We start from the raw sequence: 27230 nt of genomic DNA, 5'->3' as shown, positions 1-27230 counted from the left end.
AGAAATCCTAAAAATCCTTGGGTAGTACTTTAATTAAATATTCATAAAAATGCTTTGATAGTCCTTGAAAAATATATTTTTTAAATAATCCTATAATATTTTTTCAAAATTTTTAATAGTACCTCAAAAAAGATTAACATTAACAATTTTTTGAATTTGTATTTTGAAATGTTTTCGAAGGATGCTTTACACAAACTTTACCGAAGACTATTTACGACTTTTTTAAATATATATATATATATATATATATATGGGAAATTACAAAAATCTTTTAAATTCCTTGAAGCTGAGGTTTGCAAGGTTATAACTCGCGAAATATGAACATATTGCATATAATTTAAATTAAATTCTATAAAATGAAGTGTTCTTGTCAAAATCTTGAAATATTGGTAATAAATAATAAGCTGCGTGGAAGCTGTGATGGTGGTAACGTAAAAAAATGGGTGAAAATGTGTTGAAGCCAACGAGTTTTTTTGTGTTCGTTCCCGATTTGTGGCTAAACTACACAATGCACGCACATGTGATCAGTGACTAAGTTGCAGAATACCCCATGGACAATATGGTTCTAATGTATAATTTTTCGATATAATCACTGCATCCACCCAAAATGGATGCTGACATTTTGAAGCCGGATTTTCGGTGTTTTTTGAATTTTTCTTATAATTAGGATGCGCATCCAGATAATAGAATATACTAATTATAGAATCGTAGAACTCGTGATTCTGCTTCGTTTAGTGTATATCTCATGAATGTGCTCACTGTAGCTTCTTTGCAATTGGGTTCCAAAGACGAAAATTTAGTGCGTAAATTTTTATAAAAAACATATTTTTTGAGTCTAAGATTAAGAAAGTCCATTCAAATTCCGTGGAACCCCGCGTGATTTTAGTTTTTTTACGTGCCGGATCAAATGAGCCCATCCATGTTGAATTCCGTCCAATAAAACGGCGGATATAGGTACCTTGAATGTGGGAAAAACTGCAAAAACTTATTTTGAGAAATTCGCGTAAATAATCGCGGTTTTCTTTGAATTAACTTTACATGCATTTATGCTTGTATTGTCAAATTCGCGAATCTGTTTGGAAATAGGTCAAAACTACATCGATACGCGAATAATATGCGTATTTTATCCAAAATTGATTGTGGAGGCACATCCGCGGTTCTTAACCGATCCTTTTAAAATAGGTGTCCTTTTGCGTATTTTCATAGGAGATTACTAAAATCGGATGCGCATAAAAATCGTATGCACGTTGCGTGATTTTTAGCCATTTTTAGGGTTTTTGCATAGTAAAGTGCATCGAGTGGCACACTTTGACCGCTGAATTAAACATCGAAAAAATAATAAATATTGAAAGACATGGATTCGGTTTATACGAAAATCGCATGCGCATCAACTGATTTCAACTAATTCGCGAATTGCAAGCTTTTCAATATTAATCATTTTTATGTATTGTAAGTGCAATATATTTAGCCATTAATGACGTCGAAACTCTTATCAGATGAATCTGCCGATATTTAACAATCATCTAAAAGAATTTGCAGAAGAAAGCGTCGTATATTTTAGAAGATTAAGGAAAACCCGTATCCTCTTAACCATTCTAAAAAATCGAAAATTCAAAAAAAATTTGTTTTAATTCAAAAATTAATTTATTTTATTTTCCGATATCTTTATGTTTCTATTTGTTTTTCGCGACTATTAAACCGTATTTCAGTGTGATTTGACTAGTATGCAAAGAAAACAATGGTGTTTAAGCATTTGTGAAGAAATTCGCGAATTACAACGAATAGGAATTCATCAAATTTATATTTGAAATAAAAGATTTAAAACCGCTATAACTTTTGTGCGCAGCATCCGAATTTGTGAACGCGAACAGATTTCGAATCAGCATATTTTTCTTAACATATGTACCAAAAATCATAAATGTGCTCGCAAAAAAATTTTTCAAAATTTTTTTAATGGAATTTTAAAAGAATTTTGTAATTTCCCATATATATTTTGTATTTATTGTTCAAAATCTGTTTACCTCTTGTTTTTACAAATAAATAGGAAATGCATACACATGCAAACTACATTTGTTTGTTTCCATGTGAGAAATTAAAAAAATAAAATATTAAATGCCCTCTTAACATGCATCCACACACACTCACATACATACATTTATATTTTTATAGCAAACATGGTGATTTCCCTACCCCATCAAAATCATCAAATCATTTGTCTCGGCTGTCATTACGCCCATTCATTTAGTCGTGTCAAACAAATGTTCAAATCTCAATATTGGGTGGTCAAATAATAATAATAAATAGAGACAAACTGAAAAATAAACTAATTTTCAAACATGCAAATTATAACAGTGATTTTGTGTTGTTGATTTTAATATAACACTATTTTTATAATTATATAGTGGCTATTATCAAAAAGCAGCAAAAATAAAAATAATAATAATAATAAACAAATTATCATTTTTGAGTCGGCCGCCAAGTGAAGTGCAAGCAATCAAACTGTCTGCGGGATGCCTACATCTGTCATGCGGACCGAGGCAGCGATAAGCTTGTCGGCATAGTTTTCCCTTTCAATGCAATTGAGTTTGAGCTGAATTGCTGGCGATCATCATCATCATCGTCGTTATGACGAAGACTTATGAGACTGATGTTGGGTATGGATACGTAGCCAACCCAACTATCAATTGTATTTTGTAGTTGTGTGTAATGTTTTCTGTTTATTTGTTTGTGTGTATCGCATGGTATTGTTGCAACAAGTGCATTTAATTATATTAAAAGTTCATGTGAGATTTATTTATTTATTAATTTGTTTATATATGTCTAGCTATTATTCTTTTGTTTATTTATAGAGGAGGTGGATTTTTTATTTTGCTTAGCGATAATTGTAATCAGTGTGTCAGTTAGTCGGTAGTAATATTGTAATTATTATTTATTGTTTTTTCCCCACTTGTTTCCTATAATTAAATCATCTGTCGAAGGAAACTCCATGACAACCACAATTTATTATTAATATATATTGTAAACAATTGTATCAATCGCACATTACCATCATGAAATTAAAATAAAAAATAATATAAAATTATTTTTAAAAACTTTTTCCTTTGTTTCATACCTATTCAGTTAATCCATATTTTCTGAAGGACAATCAAAGAAATTTTAAAAATATATGTCGGATAATTTGAAGGATTTTTTAAAAAATATATGTTGGAGGCTTTCAAGGGGTTTTAGAAATAATTTTTGAGGGAAGTATATATCATTTATTAAAGGTCTATTGATTTTTTACTATTTTGAGAAAGTCTGAAAATAAATTTTGAAAAATATTCCTTAAAAAATCCACGCCTGTCTGTGGCCCTTGAAAAAATATTCCTTAAAAAATCCACGCCTGTCTGTGGCCCTTGAAAAAATATTCCTTAAAAAATCCACGCCTGTCTGTGGCCCTTGAAAAAATATTCCTTAAAAAATTCACGCCTGTCGCCTGCCCTTGAAAAATATTCCTTAAAAAATTCACGCCTGTCTGTGGCCCTTGAAAAAATATTCCTTAAAAAATTCACGCCTGTCTGTGGCCCTTGAAAAAATATTCCTTAAAAAATCCACGCCTGTCTGTGGCCCTTAAAAAATATTCCTTAAAAAATCCACGCCTGTCTGTGTGGACTATCACACCATTGGTAGTCTTTGAAAAAATATTCCTTAAAAAATCCACGCCTGTCTGTGTCGACTATCACACCATTGGTACTCTTTGAAAAAATATTCCTTAAAAAATCCACGCCTGTATAGGGCCTTTGAAATAATATTTTATAAAATCCATGTATTCTTTAAAAAACCCATGCCTCTGTAGAGGACCTTAAAATTCATGCATTTGGTTCGGATTGGAAAAAAAAATATTAAAAAATGCCCTAGAGTATACATAATTGATCAAAATACTTACTTACATAGCTGGCTTGTGACAAAACACTCGTTCCATAAGCCGAGCTTAGAAAAGATTTCCAGGCGGGTCGGACTTTTGCGCAGTTTTTCCAATTTGAGAGACCATTTTCGGCGATGTTGTCTTCGATTTGATCTTTCCAACGTATTCTTGGCCTTCTCCTTCTGCACGAACCATCAGCTGGTTCACTTTTATATGCCTTCTGGGCTGGAGCATCTTCATCCATTCTCACAACATGACCTAGCCAACGTAGTCGCTGTAGCTCAATACGTCTTACAATATCGATGTCCGAGAATAGCTGGTACAACTCATGGTTCATTCGATGGCGATATTCACCGTCAACACAGATTGGCCCATAGATCTTTCGGAGAATTTTTCTCTCAAACACTCCAAGAGCTGCCTCATCTGCTTGCGTAAGTACCCATGCTTCAGATCCGTATAACAGCACTTGTAGTATCAGCGTAGAGTGTGAGTTTGGTCTGGCGGCAGGTGGCCTTGCTTTTGAGTTGTTTGCTCAGACCATAGTAGCATCAGTTGGGCATCACTATCTTTCTCCGAATTTCAAAATGGATGTCATTCATTTTATTTATGGCGGTACCAAGCTATATAATATCTTTGACTACCTCGAAGCTGTAGTTTTCAAGTTCCACAGTTGGTCCGAGTCGACTGGACGTCTTGCGCGTTGATACCATCAGCTTGGTCTTCTCGCCGTTTACTGCCAGACCCACTTTGGCAGACTCCTTCGCAATTTGTTCAAAGGTGGCTGTTACCGCTCTCAATGTTCGACCCATTATGTCGATGTCATCGGTTCTGTAAAACGTGCTCACATGCCAAGTGCAGATTCGCAGACCGTGGTCCTTTATACGTTTGCGGGGGTTGTCAACATTAGGGGGGTTTGGTTTTCTTTTTCTTTGCTTTTTCATATTAGGTTGGGTTTTCCGAGAGTGGCAACTAACCTGACGCCTCAACCCATTTTTTATAGTTCTTATGGGTGAACTTGCGGCACATATTAGCTCACTATTTCATCATACCCAGGTGGCACCGCGGGGAGGTCAGTGTTCACAATTGAGATGAAAGAGGGACCAAGATAAGCCTGGACTTTGCCATGTTAAAGCCAATCAGAGCCGTTGCTTGGTATCTATCATCCCCTACGCCACCCTACTTGAACAAAAAATTATCAGCTTTATATCTTATCAAACCTTCTGAAATATACTTTCTCCTCTATTTTTAATCTTAAAAAAATGCAAGTTAACTATCGATTTAAAACATATTAGAGATAATTTGTATTTATTCGCTAACAAATTCCCCGTGTTCCACTTGAAGTTTTTTTTAATTCATCGATACGATTTTGAGATTTAATTAAAGAAATTAATTTAAAATAATATTTTTATTTGTTTGCCAAATAATAAAATTTCCGAAAAAAAGCTATTGAAAGATAGGAAATATCTGCTGGCGTCAAAATAAATCAGAACACCCCATTATGGTTTAATCTTAAGTGTTGCCACATTCCGATCGCCTGGACACGACAATACACAGTAGCATGAAAAAAAAAATAAAAATAAAAAAACTCATCAACAATACTTTTGACATCATTGATTGACAGGCCATTCACAAAAAAAAGTATCAAAAAATATTTTTAGAATTGAAAACAAAAAAATATTTAATCGTCTGAAACTCGTGCTCCGTGGCTATTGTTTCACATAAATCAAATTCTTTATCACTTCTTGACATTTACGATTATCATTATTTGCCCTGGCAACTATATTAAGGCATTAAGTAAAATCCATAAAATTTGCAATTAAGAGATCAGTGACCAATCTTAGCCCACCAACCACATGGATGTGTGGTCGGTAGCATAATTTTGTTTTGTTATTATTGAGATATCAACCTCAGCAGCAACAGCATTTAAACAAATAAGGGAAATTATTTCAAATATTTTGACATTAGATTGATGGCAAGTATCAGAATTTGACGTCAGTGGGGGTGTTTGTGTGGACACTTGCCAGATTTGTTTGTAAAAAAATGCTTCCTGTATTGAATTTTGATGTTATATGTATTTCAACAATTATGTTTTCAATTTAGAAAATAGATTTTTTTGGTGTTCATCAAATGTTTTGAAATGTGGTTTATTTATTTTATTTACCAGAAATTTGAAGTAATTTTTGACAGTTCATACATAATTTTGTAAATATTAAGTAAATGTCAAAATGACGTCTAGAGAATGATTTAATGTTATTTTAACATGTTTCAATCGAATGAATTCAAATATTTTCAAATAATCTAAATATTTTCGAGATTAATAAAATAAACTGAATTTGAAAGACAGGAGTATAATGGATATTTGACAGCTTCAAGAACAATCTTGTAAATGTGAGAATCATTAAAAAAAGTCTTAAAAAAAATCACTTCGTTGACATAAGGTCTTTAAAAATAATTTATTTAAAAACAAAAATATTTTTTTAAATAATTCGGCTGTAAAACATATTATGTACAATTCTAAAGTTTGTAGGTCTAAGGATCAAATATTTAAGAAAGATCCCTGCTTGCAGATCGTTTGCGGGCAGAAAAAATTTTAAACAAATCCGAGTTCTAATAGAAATAGTCTTTGACAAAATAATCTATTAAAAATCCGAGCTTTTAAATCTGAGGAATATAATATATATATATATATATATATACCAGGGTATTTGAAAAAAATATATTGTAAAAAAACGCGCTTATAGGTCGGAGGGTATTTGAAAAACTATATATTAAATAAAGTTCGGGAGCTGGTTGAAGAAAATGCCAGTTGCTGGTTGAGAATTGTTTCTTTTAAAAATCCACACCTATCGATCATCTCTCTATCTCTATCTATAGATGCTGGTTGAGAATTTTTTCTTTTAAAAATCCACGCCTATCGATCATCTATCAGGTGCTGGTTGAGAATTTTTTTTTTAAAAAATCCACGGCTGTGACCAGAGGATTGTGGCGGAATTATTTTTTTTAATTCACATTAGCAGATCTGGGGATTTTAGCGGACATTTTTGACAATTTTTTTTTCAAAATAATTCACGCATATAAAAATAAAAATAGCGTATAGATCACAGGTTATTTAAAAAATAAATATTTAAAAGTCCGCGGTTATAGATCAGGAGCTGCTTGAGAAAATGCTTACTTACTAAGCTGGCTTGTGACCGAACTTTCGTTCCATAAGCCGAGCTTAAACAAGATTTCCAGGCGCCTCGGTCATGTGCGCAGCTTTTCCAATGTGAAAGACCATGCTCCGTAAATTTTGTCTTCCACATGATCTTTCCATCGAATTCATGGCTTCACCTTCACCTACGTTGATCTAGCCAACGTAGTCGCTGCAGATCGATACGTCTGACTATGTAACCGTCCGAGAATATATGGTACATCTCAGTGTTCATTCAACGGCGATATTCACCGTCGACGCAGATCGGCTCATAGATCTTTCGGAGAATTTTTCTCTCAAACATACCAAGAGGTGTCTCATCTATTTGTGCAGTTACCCATGCTTCTGATCCCTACAACAGCACGGGTAATATTAGCGTGTTGTATAGTGTGAGTTTGGTCTAGCAAGATGTGACCCTGTTTCTGAATTGCTTACATAGACCATAGTAGCATCTGTTGGCCAACACTATTCTCCTCCGAATTTCAAAACTGATATCATTATTATTATTTATGGTGATACCAAGGTATATAAAATCTTTGGCTACCTCGAAACTATAGTTCTCAAGTTCCACAGTTGGTCCGAGTCTACTGGACGACTTGCGCGTTAATAGCATCAGCGTAGTCTTCTCGCCATTTACTGCCGGACCCAGTTTTGCAGACTCCTACTCAATTTGTGCAAAGGTGGCTGTTACCGCTCGCAATGTTCGACCCATTATATCGATGTCATCGGCGTAGGCGAGTAACATGTGTTGTTTGGTGCACATAGTGTCGTTTCTTTTCACCTCTGGCTCTCGTATGACCATTTCCAGTAAAAAGATCACACGACAAACTGTCACGTGAAATTTCCGTGTTGTGTGAGATCGCACCTTTGCTGCTAAATTAAGTCGGATCGACGAAATGGTCCGAATCAATATTATTCGAATGTTTCTTGTCCGACCTGGGGCCGAAAATTTAAGCAGAATTTTAATGTCATGACCAGGGCAGCGGTCAAATCCTGTTTCATAAAATATGTCTTTAGTCTGTTCATTTTTGTCTTTGGTCGGATCATAGGCGCAAATGAAACTGATGTAGAAGAACTTCGCTACTGGAGTGAATCTGGAGACGAATCTGCAGCCAAATTCATGTCTCGTTTCATGGCTATAATACAGTGCGCAATCATCTGATTTACTTACGCCAGCCCCTTTCCATCGCATTTCCTGTAAGGCAATAATATCGACATTGTACTTCTGTACAACGTGTGCACATTCCAAGTACAGATTCGCAGATAATATTCCTTAATACGTTTGCGGGGTCGTTAACATTGCGGGGTGACGCCGCGGGGAGGTATGGGTCCACAATTGAAAGAGGGACCACGATAAGCCTGGGCTTTGCCATGTTAAAGCCAAGAACAATTTGCCAAACAATGGGAACCCAAGATATCAAATAAGAAACTATTCGGATGAAAATTTTTTGTGAAGTCCTCAAAATACCAAAAATAGGGGGTACAGTTATATGGGTGCTAATAATATGTGGTATGAAATTAGAACTAATTCAGATTAAAAACTTGCACAAAATCCTTAAAAAGGGGGATTTTAATGGACATACAGACGGGCACACATGTCCAGATCGACTCAGCTAGTCGAGATACTAAAGGTATACTAAAAGGTGGGTCTAAGATCAATATTTCGCGGTGTTACAAATTCTTGGGCCAAACAGAGCTATTTTATACCTTACGACGTAGTTGTGTTTTTTTTTAAATACATCTAGAATATGAAGTCTAAACATGGACATATATCGAACATGTTTCGCCATTATATGTTCTGAAAATTCAAATGCCTTATTATAAACAGATCAGCTGCAAAATGTGAATCGAATCGAATAACCCTTTTACCAATGTACAAAACCACAACACATTTTACATCATCCCAAAACTAAAATAAAAACAACAATAATACCAACACAAATATTTCTTATCTCTTTTGTTTTGTGTCGTGTCAAACAAAAAAGCAAACCTTCAACTTGAATTTGAAAAAATCGACACTGACCGACAAACGAAATGAAAGTGCAATGAATTGGATGATGGCGATGGGTGTGTTAAGGGAATAGCTAAATACACTGAGAGAAAAAAACAATATTAGCAACGGAGCATAAATTAACAATATAAGATATTAGAAAAATTTTCAAAATAATATAAAAAAATAAATAAAAACAAAGAAAAAATTAAATAAAAAGTGCAATCTAATTAGAATAAATATTACAATTTATTTTTTGTTTAAGTTTATTGACATAAACGCCTCTAGTTAAATATATATGTAAATTATATATGTATGTCTTTAACAATATAGATTAATTAAAGGTGTATTTATAATACATATATAATTTTCGTTCGCCATGTGATTGACGGAATAGGAATTTCATTTGAATGAAACTAATTAAATGCTTTGCATCAAAGACCACATGAATCGTTTACAAAAAAGCAAAAAAACAAAAAAAAAAATACAACAAAAAAATTAAATAATCAAATGTTTTATTTTATTTGCTGTCGTTGTTGTTGTTGTTAGGCAAAGAAAGATTGTTCACATCATGTTTTTTGGCGACCATTGCTTGGCATTAATTTATTTAAATTTCGGTTGACCACGCGTAATTTTTTGATGAAATTTTCAACATCCAATTAAATGATGCTACTCGTAAACTATACAGATGGTTTGCATATTAGAAGCAAATCTATATCTCTTTTGTTTTCTAATACATACAAGTGTCTGTGTGTAAATGTTGTCATTTAAGATTATCACTGAAATATGTTCTTCAGTGGGCATTTTCAATTTATAGCAATTTAAAATTTAAAAAATGAACAAAAAAATACAAACTGAAAAATATAAGCATTGTGTCTGTTTCAATTTGTTTGCCAAAACAAATTTTGTTGAAAAGATATTATTTCCAGGGGTTTTATAAAAATAGAAAATGGGGACAATAGGTATATATACAGAGGAATAAATATATCCTCTATATATAAGTCGGTTTTTTTAAAATATGTTCTTAAAGATAAAACTGAGGTAGTATTTTTATACCCTACACAACTATTTGTTAGGGTATTATAGCTTTGTGCAGCCCCAAGTGTTTGTAACGCCGCGAAATATTGGTCCTAGGCGAACCTTTAAGTATACCGATCGTCATATCTCGACTAGCTGAGTCGATCTAGACATGTGTGTCCATTCGTCTGTCCATTATAATTTGTAAAAACGATACAGGCCACAGTTATGGACCAATCTTCACGAAATTTTGCATGTAGGATGGGTTATGGCCAATGAATACCCCTTTTGTTTTTGCTAAAGATCGGTTAATATTTAGGGGATGAATGGACCAAAAACCTAATTTTTGTCGGTTTTTCTAGTCGCTCCAGAGGCCGCAATTAAGACCCAAACATCGCGAATTTTACATGGAGAAGGAGATCGGGCCAAAGAATAAGCATGCCTGTTTTGATAAAGATCGGTCAATATTTAACGGGTCAAATGGACCTTAACATTTCTGTGAAAAATGACAAAATTTATATTCTATGGCGTATGTATTTACTCGTGAAGGACATAGACCCAAGAAGTTGACAGTGGTAGTGGTTGGCCTTAATTGATACCAATTATATTGTCGTATGTAATCGAATGTGGGAGTTACACGTAAATATTTTCAGGAGCTTACGTATTCAGTATTATTTAGTAATTCATTGCCTCACTAGAGGACGGAAATATAGCGAAATTTTCCATGAGGTTCCAGTTATGGTCAAGGACAACGCCTATAATTTTCGATGGCGATCAGATAATAATTTTGGGATGAAGTGAACCACACTAGAGGACGGAAATATAGCGAAATATTCCATGAGGTTCCAGTTATGTTCATGGACAACGACTATAATTTTCAATGTCGATCAGATAATAATTTTGGGATGAAAACTTAATTTTTTGTGTTTTTTGGAGTCGATCTATAGGTCACAATTATAAACCGAAAATCACAACACAACCCACGGTGGAGGGAATCTTGACAAGTATAGAAGGGATGTACTGAATTTTAGAAATATTCGGAAAATATGGCAGTGCCTCTAATCGGGCAAGAGGGTGCAAATATCAGAAATATCAGGCTAAGAATAAAAATCCGCAGAAAGTTAGAGTTCCGTGGTACTTGCGTAGGGTATCGTATGGTCGGCCCCGTCCGACTATACTGCTCTGCTCACTGGTTTGAAAATACTTTTTAAACATCCCCTATATATAAGTCGAATTTGTCAAAATAGTGTCTTAAAGATAAAACTGAGGTCGTATTTTTTATACCCTTCACCACACTGTGGTACAGGGTATCATGCCTTTGTGCATATGTTTGTAACAGGCAAAAGGAATCGAGATAGACCCCTGGTTCCTTTTGAGAATATGAATGGAATAAGGTCTTTCGTGCACCAACGACCGTATATATCTTTCGATTTGCACGAAATTGAGCATGTTGTACTGAATTTCGTCTATAATAAATATAGCCGATTTTAGGTAATTGGTGCATCAAAATCTCTGAAAATCATTCGATTTTAACGAAATTTGTCATAGCGCACTGAATTAAGGCTAAAATGACGTGCGCTAAGTTTCGTGAAAATTGGTTCAGATTTAGATATAGCTCCCATATATATTTTCGTCCGATTTTATGTAAATGGTGCACCAAAGTCTCTATATATCTTTCGATTTGCACGAAATTTGGCATATCGTACTTAATTGAGTCTAGAATGATGTGTGTTAAGTTTCCTGAAAATCGGTTCAGATTTAGATATATATATATATATATTTTATATATATATATATATATATATATATATATATATTTTACTGAAGTTAATATAAATTAATTTCTGACAAGTTTCCTTGAAGTCGGTTTAGATATAAATATAGCCTAGCTTCCATATATAATTTCGACCTATTCATGTTAATTGTACACCAAGTAATCAATGGGTGTGTGATTGAGATTAAATTATAAACCATGCGGCATACCAAATAGCGTGTGTCAAGTTTGCTTTAAGGGAACCCCCCCCCCCCCCATTCCCCATTTTTAAGATTTTAAATGGGCTGGTAAATGAATACCAATGCTTGTTAAGGTTTATAACTTGGCACATATATATTTGAAGATTTAAAAAGTAAGAAAAATAATTTACCAAAATTTGTTGTTATTGTTTTGTTGTTGTTTTTTGGGTTCAAAGAGAAGTCCATATTTTCGATGGCGGGTATGATAACTCCTCACTGGAACATCGGAATCCAAAAATTCCAACGGTGTTAGAAAGAGGACATGTCTGGCTCTCGTATGAACTAGGATTATTGACTTCGCACAACAATTAACAAAATGGCGGAACTTTGAACATTTTTTTTGGAAAATCGCCTATTTTTTACCATAAACTAAGTTAAAAAATAAGGAAGATCTTCCCCGATTGGCTTTATCCTAGTTCATACGAGAGCTACACACTCCCAGAGAAACGTGTCAAAATTTGAAACCGATTGGATTATTAGTTTTTGAGTTATCGTGCCCGCCATTCGTTTTGAGAAAAATGCGATTAAAGTTTGAGAATCACTCTTGCCGTCACTAGATGCTGACACAATAAATCGGCTATATCTTCAAGAGTTCTTCAGATTTTCACTTGAAATGTTGTAGTAACATTCTAGAATTATAGTAGATTCGAATTAGATCAAAAAAAATTTTGACACCGAGAATGGGGGGGGGGGGGTCCCTCTAAATCGATTTACAAAATTTAGCACAGGTTGCAGAATGACATGTGTAGGGATTGATGTTAGTCGGTTTAGATATAGATAAAGATCACATATTTAAGTTCGTCCAATTTAATGACAATGTTCCTTCAAAATGGCGATGTCTGTTAGGATACATATGTAGAATATACCCATAGTGGGGAAGGGTATCATATAGTCGGCCCCGTCCGACTTTTTTCCTTACTGGTTCAAGACTTAAATATGGCGCAGATTTTTTAAAGACAATTTTTTCAGGCCTATAAATGGCGTGGATTTTTTAAAGAATATTTTTAGGGCCATTCAAAGCGAGGATGTTTTTAAAAATTATTTTTTAAGAGGAACCACATGTCGTGGATTTTTATAAAATATTATTTTTAAGTGTCTTCTTAAAAATAATATTTTATAAAAATATTAGAAAATGTTTTTTCTAATATTTTTTAGGTTTAAATGGTTATACGGGAAAGGCAAGACCTGTTTGAATTTTTTACACACCTGTAAAAGTAATTATTATGACAATTGGCCCAAAAGAGTTGTAATTAAATTGTCTATTGTCTCAATACAAATGCGTGAAAAATACTTTTTTCAAGCTAATTGATTTAATGTTTTGCCTTATTTAGTTATTCAATTCAAAACTGGCATCATTTGATTTTTTTTTATTTATTTTTTTCAATTAAAACGTTTTACGAAAATCTGCTTGCAAACTATTTCCCAGATGTGTTGAATGATTTTTGAGTTTTTTTTTTGTAGATTATTTTTAGATTAACACTTTCGTTGAAAAGTTGTTGCATAAACAATAAATTTTGGCACGTTTTTTTGATTTTTTTTCTTTCTTTCCCCTCCCCCCCTCTTTTCAACCATTAAAGATTTGCTTTTAAAAAAATGAAAATAAAAAAATCTCGCCACCCAAAAAAAAAAACCAAAAATGTGTCAAGAAAATTACTTGTGACATTTGTGGAATTTGAGCAGCTACTTTCTCTTTAGAAAATTTTAATGGTTGGGGAGGGAAATCGGATTTTTTTTGTTTTAAACAACAAATTATTTATGGGATAATTTGTGTTGAAAAAATTTCCACTATTTTCAGATTAACTGTGACAAATTTTTTTTTGTAAGAAAAAAACACAACAACATACACCATAATAAATCACCCAATTTGTTAAAAAAAAAACTATTTGATAGTGGTCCCACAAACCCGATCATCCGACTTAGCTACTTGGCAAATAAATAATCTTCATATCAAATCATTTCACTTCAGTATTCTAATGAGAATTTATTTTCTTTCGTTTCAGCATTTCTAAGTTTGAGTGGCCTGCCGTTGACCGGTGCTGATGGAGGAGCCCATTGGGGTTATCCCGACTATAGCGAAAATGAAGGTAATTTTTTGTATTTGTTGATTTGAATTCATGACGAAATATGAGCCCACTTGAGATAATTGTGGAGCAGCAATGGTCACTACAACAACAACAGCAACAATTGCTATAAAGATGATGATAGTTGTCAACATTAATGGGGGCTACTAATTTAGGATGGTATGATATGCAAACATACATACACACACTTGGAGGCACAGCAAGTGAACTAAACCCATAAGAATGTGGCATAGTAAAGGCACAGTGTTTTGATACCAAACTTAAAAAAAAAACCAGTAAGGAAAGTAGTAGTTGGACTGGGCCGACTATATGATAACCTTCACCACTTTGGGTACATTCTACATATGTATCCTAACAGATGTCGCGTTTTTGTTATATATCTATATCTGAACCCATTTCGGGGAAACTTATCAGAGACTAATTTATATTACTTCAGTGCGTTGTTAAGTACCCTATACCAAAATTCGTGCAAATCGAAAGATATATAGGGATTTTGGAGCACCAATTATCATCAATCGGATGAAAATATATATGGGAGCATATGTAAATCTAAACCGAGTTTCACGAAACTTAGCACAATTCATTCTAGACTTATTTCAGTACTCTATGCCAAAATTCGTGCAAATCGAAAGATATATAGGGATTTTGGTGCACCATTTACCTAAAATCGGCCGAACTATATATGGGAGCTATATCTAAATCTGAACCGATTTTCATGAAACTTAGCACACATTATTACAGACGCAATTTAGTACAATATGCCAAATTTCGTGCAAATCGAAAGATATATAGGGTCTTTGGTGCACAATCAATCGGATGAAAATATATATGGGAGCTATATCTAAATCTGAACCGATTTTCATGAAACTAAGCACACATTATTATAGACTCAATTCAGTACAATATGCCAAATTTCGTGCAAATCGAAAGATATATAGGGTCTTTGGTACACCATTTACCTTAAATCGGATGAAAATATATATGGGAGCTATATCTGAATCTGAACCGATTTTCACGAAACTTTGCACAAAACATTCTAGAATTTATTCATTACGCTTTACCAAATTTCGTGCAAATCGAAAGATATATAGGGACTTTGGTACACCATTTACCTAAAATCGGACGAAAATATATATGGGAACTGTATCTTAATCTGAACCGATTTTCACGAAACTTGGCAGACATCACTCTAGGCTCAATTCAGCCAAATTTCGTGCAAATCGAAACATATATAGGGTCTTTGGTGCACCAAAGACCCTATATATATTTGGTACACCATTTACCTTAAATCGGACGAAAATATATATGGGAGCTATATCTAAATCTGCACCGATTTTCACGAAACTTAGCACACATCATTCTAGACTTTATTCATTACGCTTTGCCAAATTTCGTGAAAATCGAAAGATATATAGGGACTTTAGTGGACTATTTAACTAAAATCGGACGAAAATATATATGGGAGATGTATCTAAATCTGAACCGATTTTCACAAAACTTGGCAGACATCATTTTAGGTTCAATTCAGTACGTTATGCCAAATTTCGTGCAAATCGGTGCACCATTGATCTTAAATCGGACGAAGATATATGTGGGAGCTATATCTAAATCTGAACCGATTTTCACGAAAATTAGCACACATTATTCTAGACTTTATTTATTACGCTGTGCCAAATTTCGTGCAAATCGAAAGATATATAAGGACTTTGGTACACCATTTACCTTAAATCGGAAGAAAATATATATGTGAGCTATATCTAAGTCGGAACCGATTTTTTTACAAATTCAATAGGGTTCGTTATTGGGTCAAACAAATGAGCTTTGGCACAGCTCATCATCCAATTCGGCCAAATTTCATCCAATTTATCATGGACAGACGGACGGACATGCATAAATCGACTCAGAAAGTGATTCTATGCATATTCTCAAAAGGAACTATGGGTATATCTAGATTATTTTTGCCTGTTACAAACATATGCACAAAAACATAATACCCTATACCACAGTGTGGTGAAGGGTATAAATATGTTTGGATAGAGGCGAGGATTTAAAAAATAAAAATTCAAGACTCCAATATAGGCGTGGATGTTTTAAAAAATATATTTCTAAGGCTCCAAAAATAAGGCGTGGATTTTTTAAAGAATATTTTTCTAAGGCTCCAAAAATAAGGCGTGTATTTTGTAAAGAATAATTTTCTAAGGCTCCAAAAATAAGACGTGGATTTTTTAAAGAATATTTTTCTAAGGCTCCAAAAATAAGGCGTGGATTTTTTAAAGAATATTTTTCTAAGGCTGCAAAAATAAGGCGTGGATTTTTTAAAAAATATTTTTCTAAGGCTCCAAAAATAAGGCGTGGATTTTTTAAAGAATATTTTTCTAAGGCTCCAAAAATAAAGCGTGCATTTTTAAAGAAAAATTTTTCAATTCTTGATTTTTTCCAAACACTGTGCCTATTATCTGTCACAAAGCTATTCCAAAAATGCCATAGCTTAGTAGCCCACTTTAATAGGAACTAATCATCTAAAATGTGTATTAAATTGGTAAATTGCCTATATGTCTATGTATGTAAATAGGTTTGTGAAAAATCAGGCCAACATGTGTGTCAAAATTTATGATTATTAGTTTTAATTTGGAAATCTAAAACAATTTAATTGAAATTAATTCATGAAAAAAATTCACCCTTTGCAGAATTTCCAAAATGGGGAGGAGTTTGTGATAGCGGCACCCGGCAATCGCCCATCAATTTAAGTCTGAGAGGTGCCATTAAAGGTGTCTATGAGAAATTGGAGGGAGATAATCATGATAAGACCATTACCGAGGCATCTCTAGTCAACACCGGACATTCTGGTAAGATGGACCCTTAATCGAAATTGAATTTCAAAATCGTAATTTTCCTAATTTCCCTTTCAGTTCAAATGTCCGATTTCGATGTCGATTTGGAATTGGAGGGTGGCCCGCTCAAGGATGACTATGTCTTGGAACAGATACATTTCCATTGGTGGTCAGAGCATACCATTGAAAATGTCCGTTATCCCTTCGAAATGCATATGGTCCATCGTAATAAGAAATATCCCAATATGACTGTGGCAAATTTGAATAAGGATGGTTTGGTTGTGATGGGTGTATTGTTCCATGCCTCGTTGGAACGTAATCGTGTTGTGGATGACATTTTGGCGGATTTTGTTCCCATCATGAGTTATGAACAGATTAATATGCCCATTAAAATTAAGACAAATTTCAAAATGACCGATTTGGTGCCAGCCATTACTAGCTATATTACCTATGAGGGTTCATTGACCACACCCTCGTGTAATGAAGTTGTAACATGGATCGTGCTGGCCGAAACATTCCCCATTGGTATTGATCAGGTAAGGAAACTTCAAAAATATGGGAATAATGTTCTTGAAAAAATATTCTTTGAAAAATCTACGCCTATATTACTAACTTACTTAGCTGGCTTGTAACAGAACTGTTGTTCCATAAGCCGAGCTTAAAAAAGATTTCCAGGCGCGTCGGTCTTGTGCGCAAATTCACCAATTTGGGTGGTCTTTCCATCTAATTCGTGGCCTTCCCCTTCTACGGGAACCATCAGTAGGCTCGCTTTTATATGCCATTTAAGCTGGGGCATTCTCATTCATTCGCACAACATGGCCTAGCCACCGTAGTCGCTGCAGCTCAACACGACTGACTATGTCGATGTCCGCGTATAAATTGAAAAGCTCGTGGTTCATTCAACACCGATATTAACCGTCGATGCAGATCGGCCCATAGATCTTTCGGAGAATTTTTCTCTCAAACACCCCAAGAGCAACCTCATATGGTTTCACAAGTACCCATGCTTCAGATCCATATAACAGCACGGGTAGTATCAGCAACTTGTAGAGTGTGAGTTTTGTCTGGCAGGAGGTGGCCTCGTTTCTAAACTGCTTACTTAGACCATAGCAGCATATGTTGGCCATCACAATCCTTCTCCGAATTTCAAAACTGATGTCTTCGTTTTATTTATGGCGGTACCAAGGTAAATAAAATTTTTGACTACCTCGAAGCTATAGTTCTCAAGTTCCACAGTTGGTCCGAGTCTACTGGACGTCTTGCGCGTTGATACCATCTCGCCGTTTACAGCCAGGCCCACTATGGCAGACTCCTTTTCAATTTGTTCAAAAGTGGCTGTTACCGCTAGCAATGTTCGAACCATTATATCGATGTCATCGGCGTAGGCGAGTAACATGTGTTTTTTTTTTTTTTGGTGTACATTTCTATTCACCTTTGCGTCTCGTATGACCTTTTCCAGCAGGATGTTAAAAATATCACACCACAACTGTCACCTTGTCTGAATCCTCGTTCGTTATTGAAGGGCTCCGATAGGTCCTTTACTACTTTAACTGCAGACCTTGTGCCACTTAAAGTTATCCTGCATAGCCGTACTAATTTTGCTGGAATGCCAAACGCAGACATGGCTTTGAACACCTCTGAACGGATAGGGCTGTCGAACGCGGCTTTTTAGTCGACGAACAGGTGGAATGTGTCGATGTGTTTTTCGTGGGTTTTCCAGGATTTGGCGCAGAGTGAAAATCTGGTCAATGGTGGATTTGCCAGGACTGAAGCCGCATTGGTATGGTCCATTAATGTCATTGACCATTGGCTTCAGTTGTTCAAACAGCACCCTGGATAGCACTTTATATGCGATGGGAAAGAGACTAATTCCTCTATAGTTGGCACATATCGTCTTTTTTGTGCACGGGACTCAGGATGCTGAGGTTCCAATCATTGGGCATGCATTCTTCTAGCCATTTAGCTGTGCGGCTTGTAACCCATCGGCACCTGCTGCTTTATTATTCTTCAACCGATGGATTGCTATTCCGACTTCATCTTGGCTAGGGGGTATACACTCTATACCGTCATCTATTATTGATTCTGAGGTATCCTCTCTACCGCTACTAGTTGATACCTGAAATTTTCCAAAATGCTCCTTCCAGATCCTCAGCACGCTGTCTGTATCTGTCACCAGGTCTCCTTCTTTATCTCTATAGGAGGATGTGCCTGCGCCAAAGCCTTCGGTTTGGTGAATTTTCGGAATTCATTCTGACTCCTGTATATCTCGATTTGTTACGCTCACGTTTTTCTTGCTCTTTCTTCTTTTTTTCTGAAAATACGTTACTCCTCTCTCTCCTTTTCTCCCGATAGTTCTCCATCGTATTACGTGTTGCTACTGTCTGCAGGGTTGCCCTATACGCTGCGATTTGCATATCAGTAGCATTACGACACTCCTGATCGTACCACGGATTTCTTGATGGTGGTCTTTGGTACCCAAGTGTTGCTTTTGCTGCAGTTTGTAGGGAGTGGTCAATTCTCTGCCATCTTGCTTCTATATTATTATCGGTACAAGGGGCGTTGAGCGGAGTAGGCTTCTGCTATCTGTTGTGTTTGCAGATTTTCGACTTCAAATTTCCGTGTTACATTAGATCGAACCTTGGCTGCCACAAGGTAATGGTTCGAATCGATATTCGCTCCCCGGGTCGATCGGACGTCTAAAACACTGGATGAATGCCTTCCGTCTATCATAACATGATCGATTTGATTTCTCGTTGTTCGATCGGAAAAGATCCTAGCGGCCTTGTGTATATCGAGATGCTAGAATCTGGTGCTGCTAACTACCATGTTTTTTCTGCCGTTATCTGATGTTTCTTCATGAAGGCTGAATTTTCTGACGGTGGGCCCAAAGATATTTTTTCTTCCGATTTTTGCATTAAAATCTCCTAGCGGAATTTAAATGCCGTTATCTGATGTTTCTTCATGAAGGCTGAATTTTCCGACGGTGGGGCCAAAGATATTTTTCCTTCCGATTTTTGCATTAAAATCTCCTAGCGGAATTTAAATGTCATGGTCTGCTCATCTTTGTCTTCGGTCGGAGCATGGGCGCAAATAAGACTGATGTAGAAGAACTTCGCTTTTATACGGATTATAGCTATTCGCTCATCTACGGGATTGAATCTGGAGACTCGGTATTGTATTCTCCTGTTAACCATAAATCCCCAGCCAAATTCATGTGTCGTTTTATGACAGCTAAAATACAGTGAATAATCATCTGATGTACTTACGCCAGTCCCTTTCCATCGCATTTCCTGTTAGGCAATAATATCGGCTTTGTACTTCTTGAGTACATCCGCCAAAATGAACACTGCGCCTGTTCTGTACAACGTGCGCACATTCCAAATGCAGATTCGCAGATCGTGGTCCTTTTTATGTTTGCGGGGGGTTTGGTTTTCTTTTTCTTTGCTTTTTCGTAGTAGGTTGGGTTTTCCGAGAGTGGGCAACTAACCCGACGTCTCAACCCAATTTTTTATAGTTCTTATGGGTGAACTCGCGCCACATATTAGCTCACTATTTCAACGGGTGATGAAAATAAATCTACACCCATATTGAAGGCGTGAAAGAATATTTTTAAAACATCCACACCCATATCGGAGGCTTGAAAAAATATTTCTAAAAACTCCACGCTTTTCTTACACTATAATTTTTTTAAATTTCTTTATTAATAAATTTATTTTTTTTTCATTTCCAGGTCGAAGCCTTTAAATCATTGGAATACGAACGCGGAAAAACACTGGCCAATAATTATCGCGTCATCCAAAAGACCAATGATCGGGCTGTTATCATCGTCACCAATGAATTCAGAAAAGATTCAGGAAATGGTTCGGCCTCATTGAAATCGACTGGATCGGTGACAGCCCTGCTTGTCGTAGCTGGATTATTGTTTAAATATTTCAATTAAATAGAATATTTATTTATTTATTGTGGTGTAGATAATTCATTTTCATTGACTACGACATTATGCTCTCTCACTACCGCTCCCGCTCCCGCGCTCTCTCTCTAACTCTCTAAACAAAAGAGTATACCAAAGATATAATTTATAAAATATTATTAATAGTAATCACCTAATTATGTGTGTTATAATTTAAGACTAAATATCTATATATGTATATTTATTTTATATATATGTATGTAGTGTTACATTCATTCTGTCATTCATTTGTGTTGTCGTACATAGTTCCTCTAAATTAAATTAAAAAAACAAAATATTTAATTTAAGCTGAACAAAAAAAAAAAAAAATAATAATAATATAAAAAATCTGCATTTTATTTAAAAAAATCCATTCAATCATAACAACAAAGTATCTCAAATAGTTTATAACAGGAAAAACAACAACTACAAACAAAAACAAAACAAATCATTGACAACGAAACATTCAAAAGAAACAAATTTTTAACTACCTTGTTAATTTAAAATTTAAAATAAGTGTTTGTTTTTTATTATTAGCTAATAATTATGCACTGTTATTTATTTGGCAACTTACAAAAATAAGAAGAAGAATTTGTTTTTATTAATTACAATTTACAATGAATTTGCATAAAATTTTAAAAATGCTTTGCTTTCGATTTATTTCTGCTACTAGTCAATGTCAATATTGCGTTTATGTAAATGTGTTGAAAAATAAATAAAAAATATAAATTAAAAAATATATATTACCGTTGTGTTTTAATCACTATAGATTAAGGAAAATTAAAATAATGTGGGTCTTTAAAAAATATTGTTTTGATATATATTTAGCGGGTCAAATGTACACTGACTTTTTGGTGTGAAAATTACAACATTTGTATTCTGGGACGTATATATTTACTCCTGAAGGACATATACCCGAGACGTATCCAAGAGGAGTAGTTGACCTTTAAATTGATACCAATTGCATTGTCGTATGTACTCGGATGTGTGAGTTAGACATAAATACTTACAGGTGCTTACGTATTCAGATATTATTTAGTAATTCATTACCAGACTGGACGGCGGAAATATAGCGCTGATCGTTTTGAAATGTTCCATGAGGTTCCAGTTATGGTCAAGGACAACGCCTATAATTTTCGGTGATGATCATATAATAATAATTCCCTTCACCACACTGTGGTACAGTGCATATGTTTGTAACAGACAAGAGGAAACGAGATAGACACGTGGTTCCTTTTGAGAATATGCTTAGAATCACTTTCTGAGTTGATTTATGCATGTCCGTCTGTTGGTGTTAAATTGTAAACAAAGTACAGGTCGCAGTTATGATCCGAATTGGATAAAATTTGGCATAGGTCACTTATTTGGCCCAAGGATTTAGATATAGCTCCCATATATATTTTCGTCGAAATGGTGCACCATAGTCACTATACATCTTTCGATTTGCACGAAATTGGACATAGCGAACTGAATTAAGTCTAGAATGATGTGTGGAAAGTTTCGTGAAAATCGGTTCATATATAGATATAGCTTCTATATATATATTCGTCCGATTTTAGGTAAATGGTGCACCAAAGTCCCTGTATACTTTCTATTTGTACGAATTTTGGCATAGCGTACTGAATTGAACCTAGAGTGATGTCTGCCAACTTTCGTGAAAATCGGTCCAGATTTAGATATAGCTCCTATATATAGTTTCGTCCGATTTTAGGTAAATGGTGCACCAAAGTCCCTGTAAATGTTTCGATTTGCACGAAATTTGGCATAGCATACTGTATGGAATCTATAATAATGTAAGCTAAGTTTTGTGAAAATCGGTTCAGATTTAGATATAGCTCCCATATATATTTTCGTCCGATTTTAGGTAAATGGTGCACCAGAGTCCCTGTAAATGTTTCGATTTGCACGAAATTTGGCACAGCGTACTAAAGTAGGCCTAGAATGACGTACCTGAAGGTTAGTGAAAATCGGTTCAGATTTAGGTATAGTTCCCATAAATATTTTCGTCCGATTTAATGTAAATGGTGTACCAAAGTCCCTATATATCTTTCGATTTCCACGAAATTTGGCACAGCGTAATGATTTAGGTCTAGAATGACGTGTGTTAAATTTGCAGAAAATCGGTTCAGATTCAGATAGAGTAACTTCGGGTAATGTGGACCACCATTTTCTTTTTTTTATATTGTGGGCGTAACAAAGGTAAAAAATAAAAACAAATTGCTTTCACAACATGGTAGATTTGTTGGCTAATTATATTCCAGGTCAAAAATTATATATATTTATCCATAAAAATGTTATTGCATTTTATTTCAAAAAACTCTAAACTGCAAATAAAAATAACTTGGCGGGTAATGTGGACCAGTATGTGTGGGTAATGAGGATCAGTAAGTTAAAGGTAGGTTGTGGATTAATTGTGATAAATATCAATTTATTGTACTCTTGGGTAACAATGAATGCAAAAATATATGGGTCCATGTTTTGGAATAGCTCCCTTTTAGGGGTACCACCACATTTGAGGTATTTTGAAGGTCCTTGCTTCATTATCCAACCGAGGCACCTATAATTTCGGATATCGAGTTTTCAGAGGATAGAATACCTCCTCGCATATTAAATGCGTCCTTGTTTCGAGCTCGTCCTTATGAAAATGTCCCACTTTTTTATAGTGGTCCACATTACCCGACACTGAATATTTTTATTTAAAAATAATTATCGGCTTCAAAAACGAATAAAAATTTAAAAATAACCGATTGTAATTACAGATAAACGTGTATTTTTGTTAAAGAAAACAAGAAAACCACATAACCTCTTTATATTCCAGAAAAACATAATGTTCGACTATTTTACAAAATCGTTCGACTATTGTGCTAAAAAATTTTCAAATCACACTTTTACAATCAGAGCTACATTTTCACCTACTAAATTTTTAATATTGCAATTATATATTAAAAACCAAGTTTGATGGTTGTTTTCACTAATTGCGAAAACATTTATCAAGGCGGCATTGACATATTTCAAGCATTTTCTTAGATATGGGGGGTGGTCCACATTTGACGCATGGTCCACATTACCAGAAGTTACTCTATAGCTCCCATATATATGTTCCACCAAAGTCCATATATGTCTTTCAATTTGCACGAAATTTGACATAGCGTAATGAATTAGTTCTAGAATGATGTGTGTTAGGTTTCCTGAAAATCGGTTCAGGTTTAGATATAGCTTATATAAGGAAAGTGTTTTAAAATTCTAAAGGAACGGAGAAAATCTGTTGGCGATTTGAAAAATGGCAGGTGTGGTACGTATTGCAGCGCTAAACACGGAGAACTATGACACATGGAAATTGCAAATGCGTGCAATTTTGGTGAAAAACGATTTCTGGATATATGTCGATGGAAGCGATGAATGTCCCAATGGTGCAATGGAAGCAGCAGCTTGGAAAAAGCTAGACCAAAAGGCAGCGGCCGACATCATGTTGTCATCGCTAATTTCACCGGAATTGGGCTTGATGGCAGAATGTAAGAGATTGGAATCAACGTATCAATCGAGAGGGCCTGCGAAGAAGGCTACCCTGTCGCATTGTCGGAAATGCGTGACGGCGATAATTTATGGGAACATCTAAACGAGGGAGGTACCATTGTCGGAAGTCAATTAATTGGGCGATCATCGTCGATTGGACTTTTGGCAGCTATTTTTAATATGACTGTATATATATATATATATTGACTTACCAAAACACAGCTTACGGTTCGCCATGCTCAACCCTGAAAGTAGCAAAAAAATTGTTAAATTAATAAAATGTAAAATTTAAGTATAGTCCATGACAATAATGAATATTTTTGTAAAATAAAAATTTCAGTAAAATTTTTCAAGCTCTACCAAAGGTGTGCATTTTTAAAGAATATTTTTTCAAAGCCCAAATAAGGCGTGGATTTTTTAAAGAATATTTTGCAAAGTCTATGTAAGGAGTGGATTTTTGTAAATATTATTTTTTTTCAAGGCCTATGGAATGGGTGGATTTTTTAAGAATATTTTTGTTTCAAGGCCGTGGATTTTTTTAAGGAATATCTTTTTTACACTTTTGCCCCCCCCCTACCCCAGGTAAATTTGGAGGTGGTCAAATCATTCTCTCAGCGATTCTTATGCCGTTATAGACTTATAAAATTATTTTTATAAAAATTTGATTATGTTAATTAATGATTTTGTTGAATAAATCTGGATATTAAATGTTTAAAACAAATTGCAAAGCCTAATCTAGGGCGGGGTATAAAATAATTAATTTGAGCCTAAAGATATGCTATGCATTTCATGGATAATTTATTTTTGTTGAAACATGTTTGTCTAGTTTGATGATTTGTCGTTCAATTATTAAATTGACGATTAACTTTGGTAAGGGATTGTTTTAAGTGAATTTATAGAAATCAACTTCGCCATAATTATATAAAAATAATCGTCGGATAAAATATGGAATTTTTAGTTTGGTAAAAAAGTTTAAATTCGTTTAATATGTAAATTCTATGTTATATAAAAATAATTTTTTAAAAGTCTCTTCGAAACCGTTTAAACTTCGGTTATTTGGAAATAATATTTAAACCTAATAAGTCTTAAAAAATGTCACAATGTCGATTTATTTCTAGTATAGGGGAGAGGGGGGCACCTTTGAACGTGGGGCAGCTTTGAACAGCGCTCATAAAATCTTGGTTTAATATTTTTCCGACCCGCAACCACATTTTTGTATATGGCAATCTTGTTCTCTATATGCGTAAACCACTTTGGCTTGCTTTTTCAGTTGTCGAAAAATTGTGCATGGGTGACCATGTTTTCTCAGTGTAATTGTAAACTTTTATTCATTTGGTTGTAAGGGCGCATGAAGAATTCTGTGATAGTTTTCTTTCGTCAAACAAATGTTTTGCATTCCAACAATCATTTCAAACATAACTATTGTAATTTCTTTCATATATATTTATTACAAAAAAAGTTATTTTAAATTTCCGTAAAATGCCATGGGTGGGGCACCTTTGAACATGCCCATTAAACTCGAGTAAAAAAATGAGTTTTTAACATTTGGCTTCGATTTCTCAAAATTTCAAATGGGCTAATATGTTAACGAAATTAACTGTATTTTTCACCATATTAATTTTTGTTTTTAAGTCATTTTATGTTTTAATAACTTTTGATCTAAATTTTTCAAATTTTGAAAATTTTTTATATATTTTTTAATGAATTAATGCATTTCTGATATGTATGAATAAAATACATACATATTTGAACATAAACACTGTAAAAAACCATGTGGTTCAAAGATGCCAACCCCTGTTCAAAGGTGCCCCCCTGGGGGGGGCAGTTTTGAACACTTTGAGTTCGTCCATTAAAACAGTAATAAAATATATTTATCAAGCTTATAGTATGTCATATGTATACTCATTTTAAAGGTTACATAAGTACCTATTAGTTAAAATTTATAAGACACCAAAAATTATAAAATAAAAAATGTTATAAGGCTTGAAAGCAAAAAGTGTTCAAAGGTGCCCCCCTCTCCCCTACCAATATCAGATTTATTGAACCAAATTATCGATCTCCGGATAAATGAAATATATATCAATTATCCGTACTTCGCATTATTGAAAAACTCGTATAATTAAATGAATCTTCCTGAATTAAGCGGATTTGTCCGTAGTTCGACATAGCTGTATCTTAGGTACTTCCCAAACTTAGGGACTGTAATATGACATAAAGGAAACACTTTCCACACTTTTACGGCATTCTTATATGGCAACCATTTTTTTGTGTAGCAATATCTGGTTAATATATCTGTATTTATTTGTCTATATGTGTTTTGTAGGAAAATATTGCAAAAAATCAGTTTTGCGTCAATACTTCCACTTCACTTTTCCTTTCACCTTTCGAATAATCTTTTAATTCGGAGCAAAAACTATCTATCTGAGGCAACGGAACACACTCAAAAAATTAAAAAAATATTTAAATTTGAATTGAAATATTTTTTAATTCATCAAAAGTCCGAAATAAGACAAAAAAGACGAAAAGTATTCAAATGGCACCTGTTACGATACTGAAATCCGAATTATAACGGTTTTTGTTGTTATCACATGTATCTTATTCGATTTAATTCCCATTGTGTTTTTTTAGTCATTTCTTTTCAGAAGATAATAGTGAAGGTGTTGTTGTTGTTGCAGCTTATTATAATTATTTAGGTATTTGAATGAAATCGATAGTAGCTTTTATTTAAGCTATCTTTGAAAT

The 27230-nt window shown here is 34.3% G+C and overlaps 1 protein-coding gene and 1 long non-coding RNA gene across 2 annotated transcripts in view; both read left to right on the top strand.

Annotated features, from left to right (window-relative positions):
- Nucleotides 1-17012, top strand: part of LOC133321317 (uncharacterized) — a 46949-nt gene extending 29937 nt beyond the window's left edge. Inside the window, exons 2-3 of the long non-coding RNA XR_009754009.1 lie at nt 14115-14198; nt 16883-17012. This is a non-coding gene — a long non-coding RNA (uncharacterized LOC133321317). The remainder of the gene's footprint in view (nt 1-14114; nt 14199-16882) is intronic.
- Nucleotides 17013-17105: 93 nt separating this feature from the next.
- LOC133321311 (carbonic anhydrase 5A, mitochondrial-like) lies at nt 17106-20966 on the top strand. The gene is made up of 2 exons (XM_061530404.1): nt 17106-17562; nt 20757-20966. The coding sequence occupies exons 1-2, from the start codon at nt 17110-17112 to the stop codon at nt 20964-20966; spliced, it is 663 nt and encodes a 220-aa protein (XP_061386388.1). The 5' UTR covers nt 17106-17109.
- Nucleotides 20967-27230: the final 6264 nt, after the last annotated feature.

The sequence above is a fragment of the Musca vetustissima genome, unplaced genomic scaffold (assembly GCF_032173495.1).
Source record: "Musca vetustissima isolate MV318-11 ecotype Yass unplaced genomic scaffold, APGP_CSIRO_Mvet_v1 utg33308, whole genome shotgun sequence".
NCBI lineage: Eukaryota > Metazoa > Arthropoda > Insecta > Diptera > Muscidae > Musca > Musca vetustissima.
This window is presented reverse-complemented; position numbering and strand designations above follow the sequence as displayed.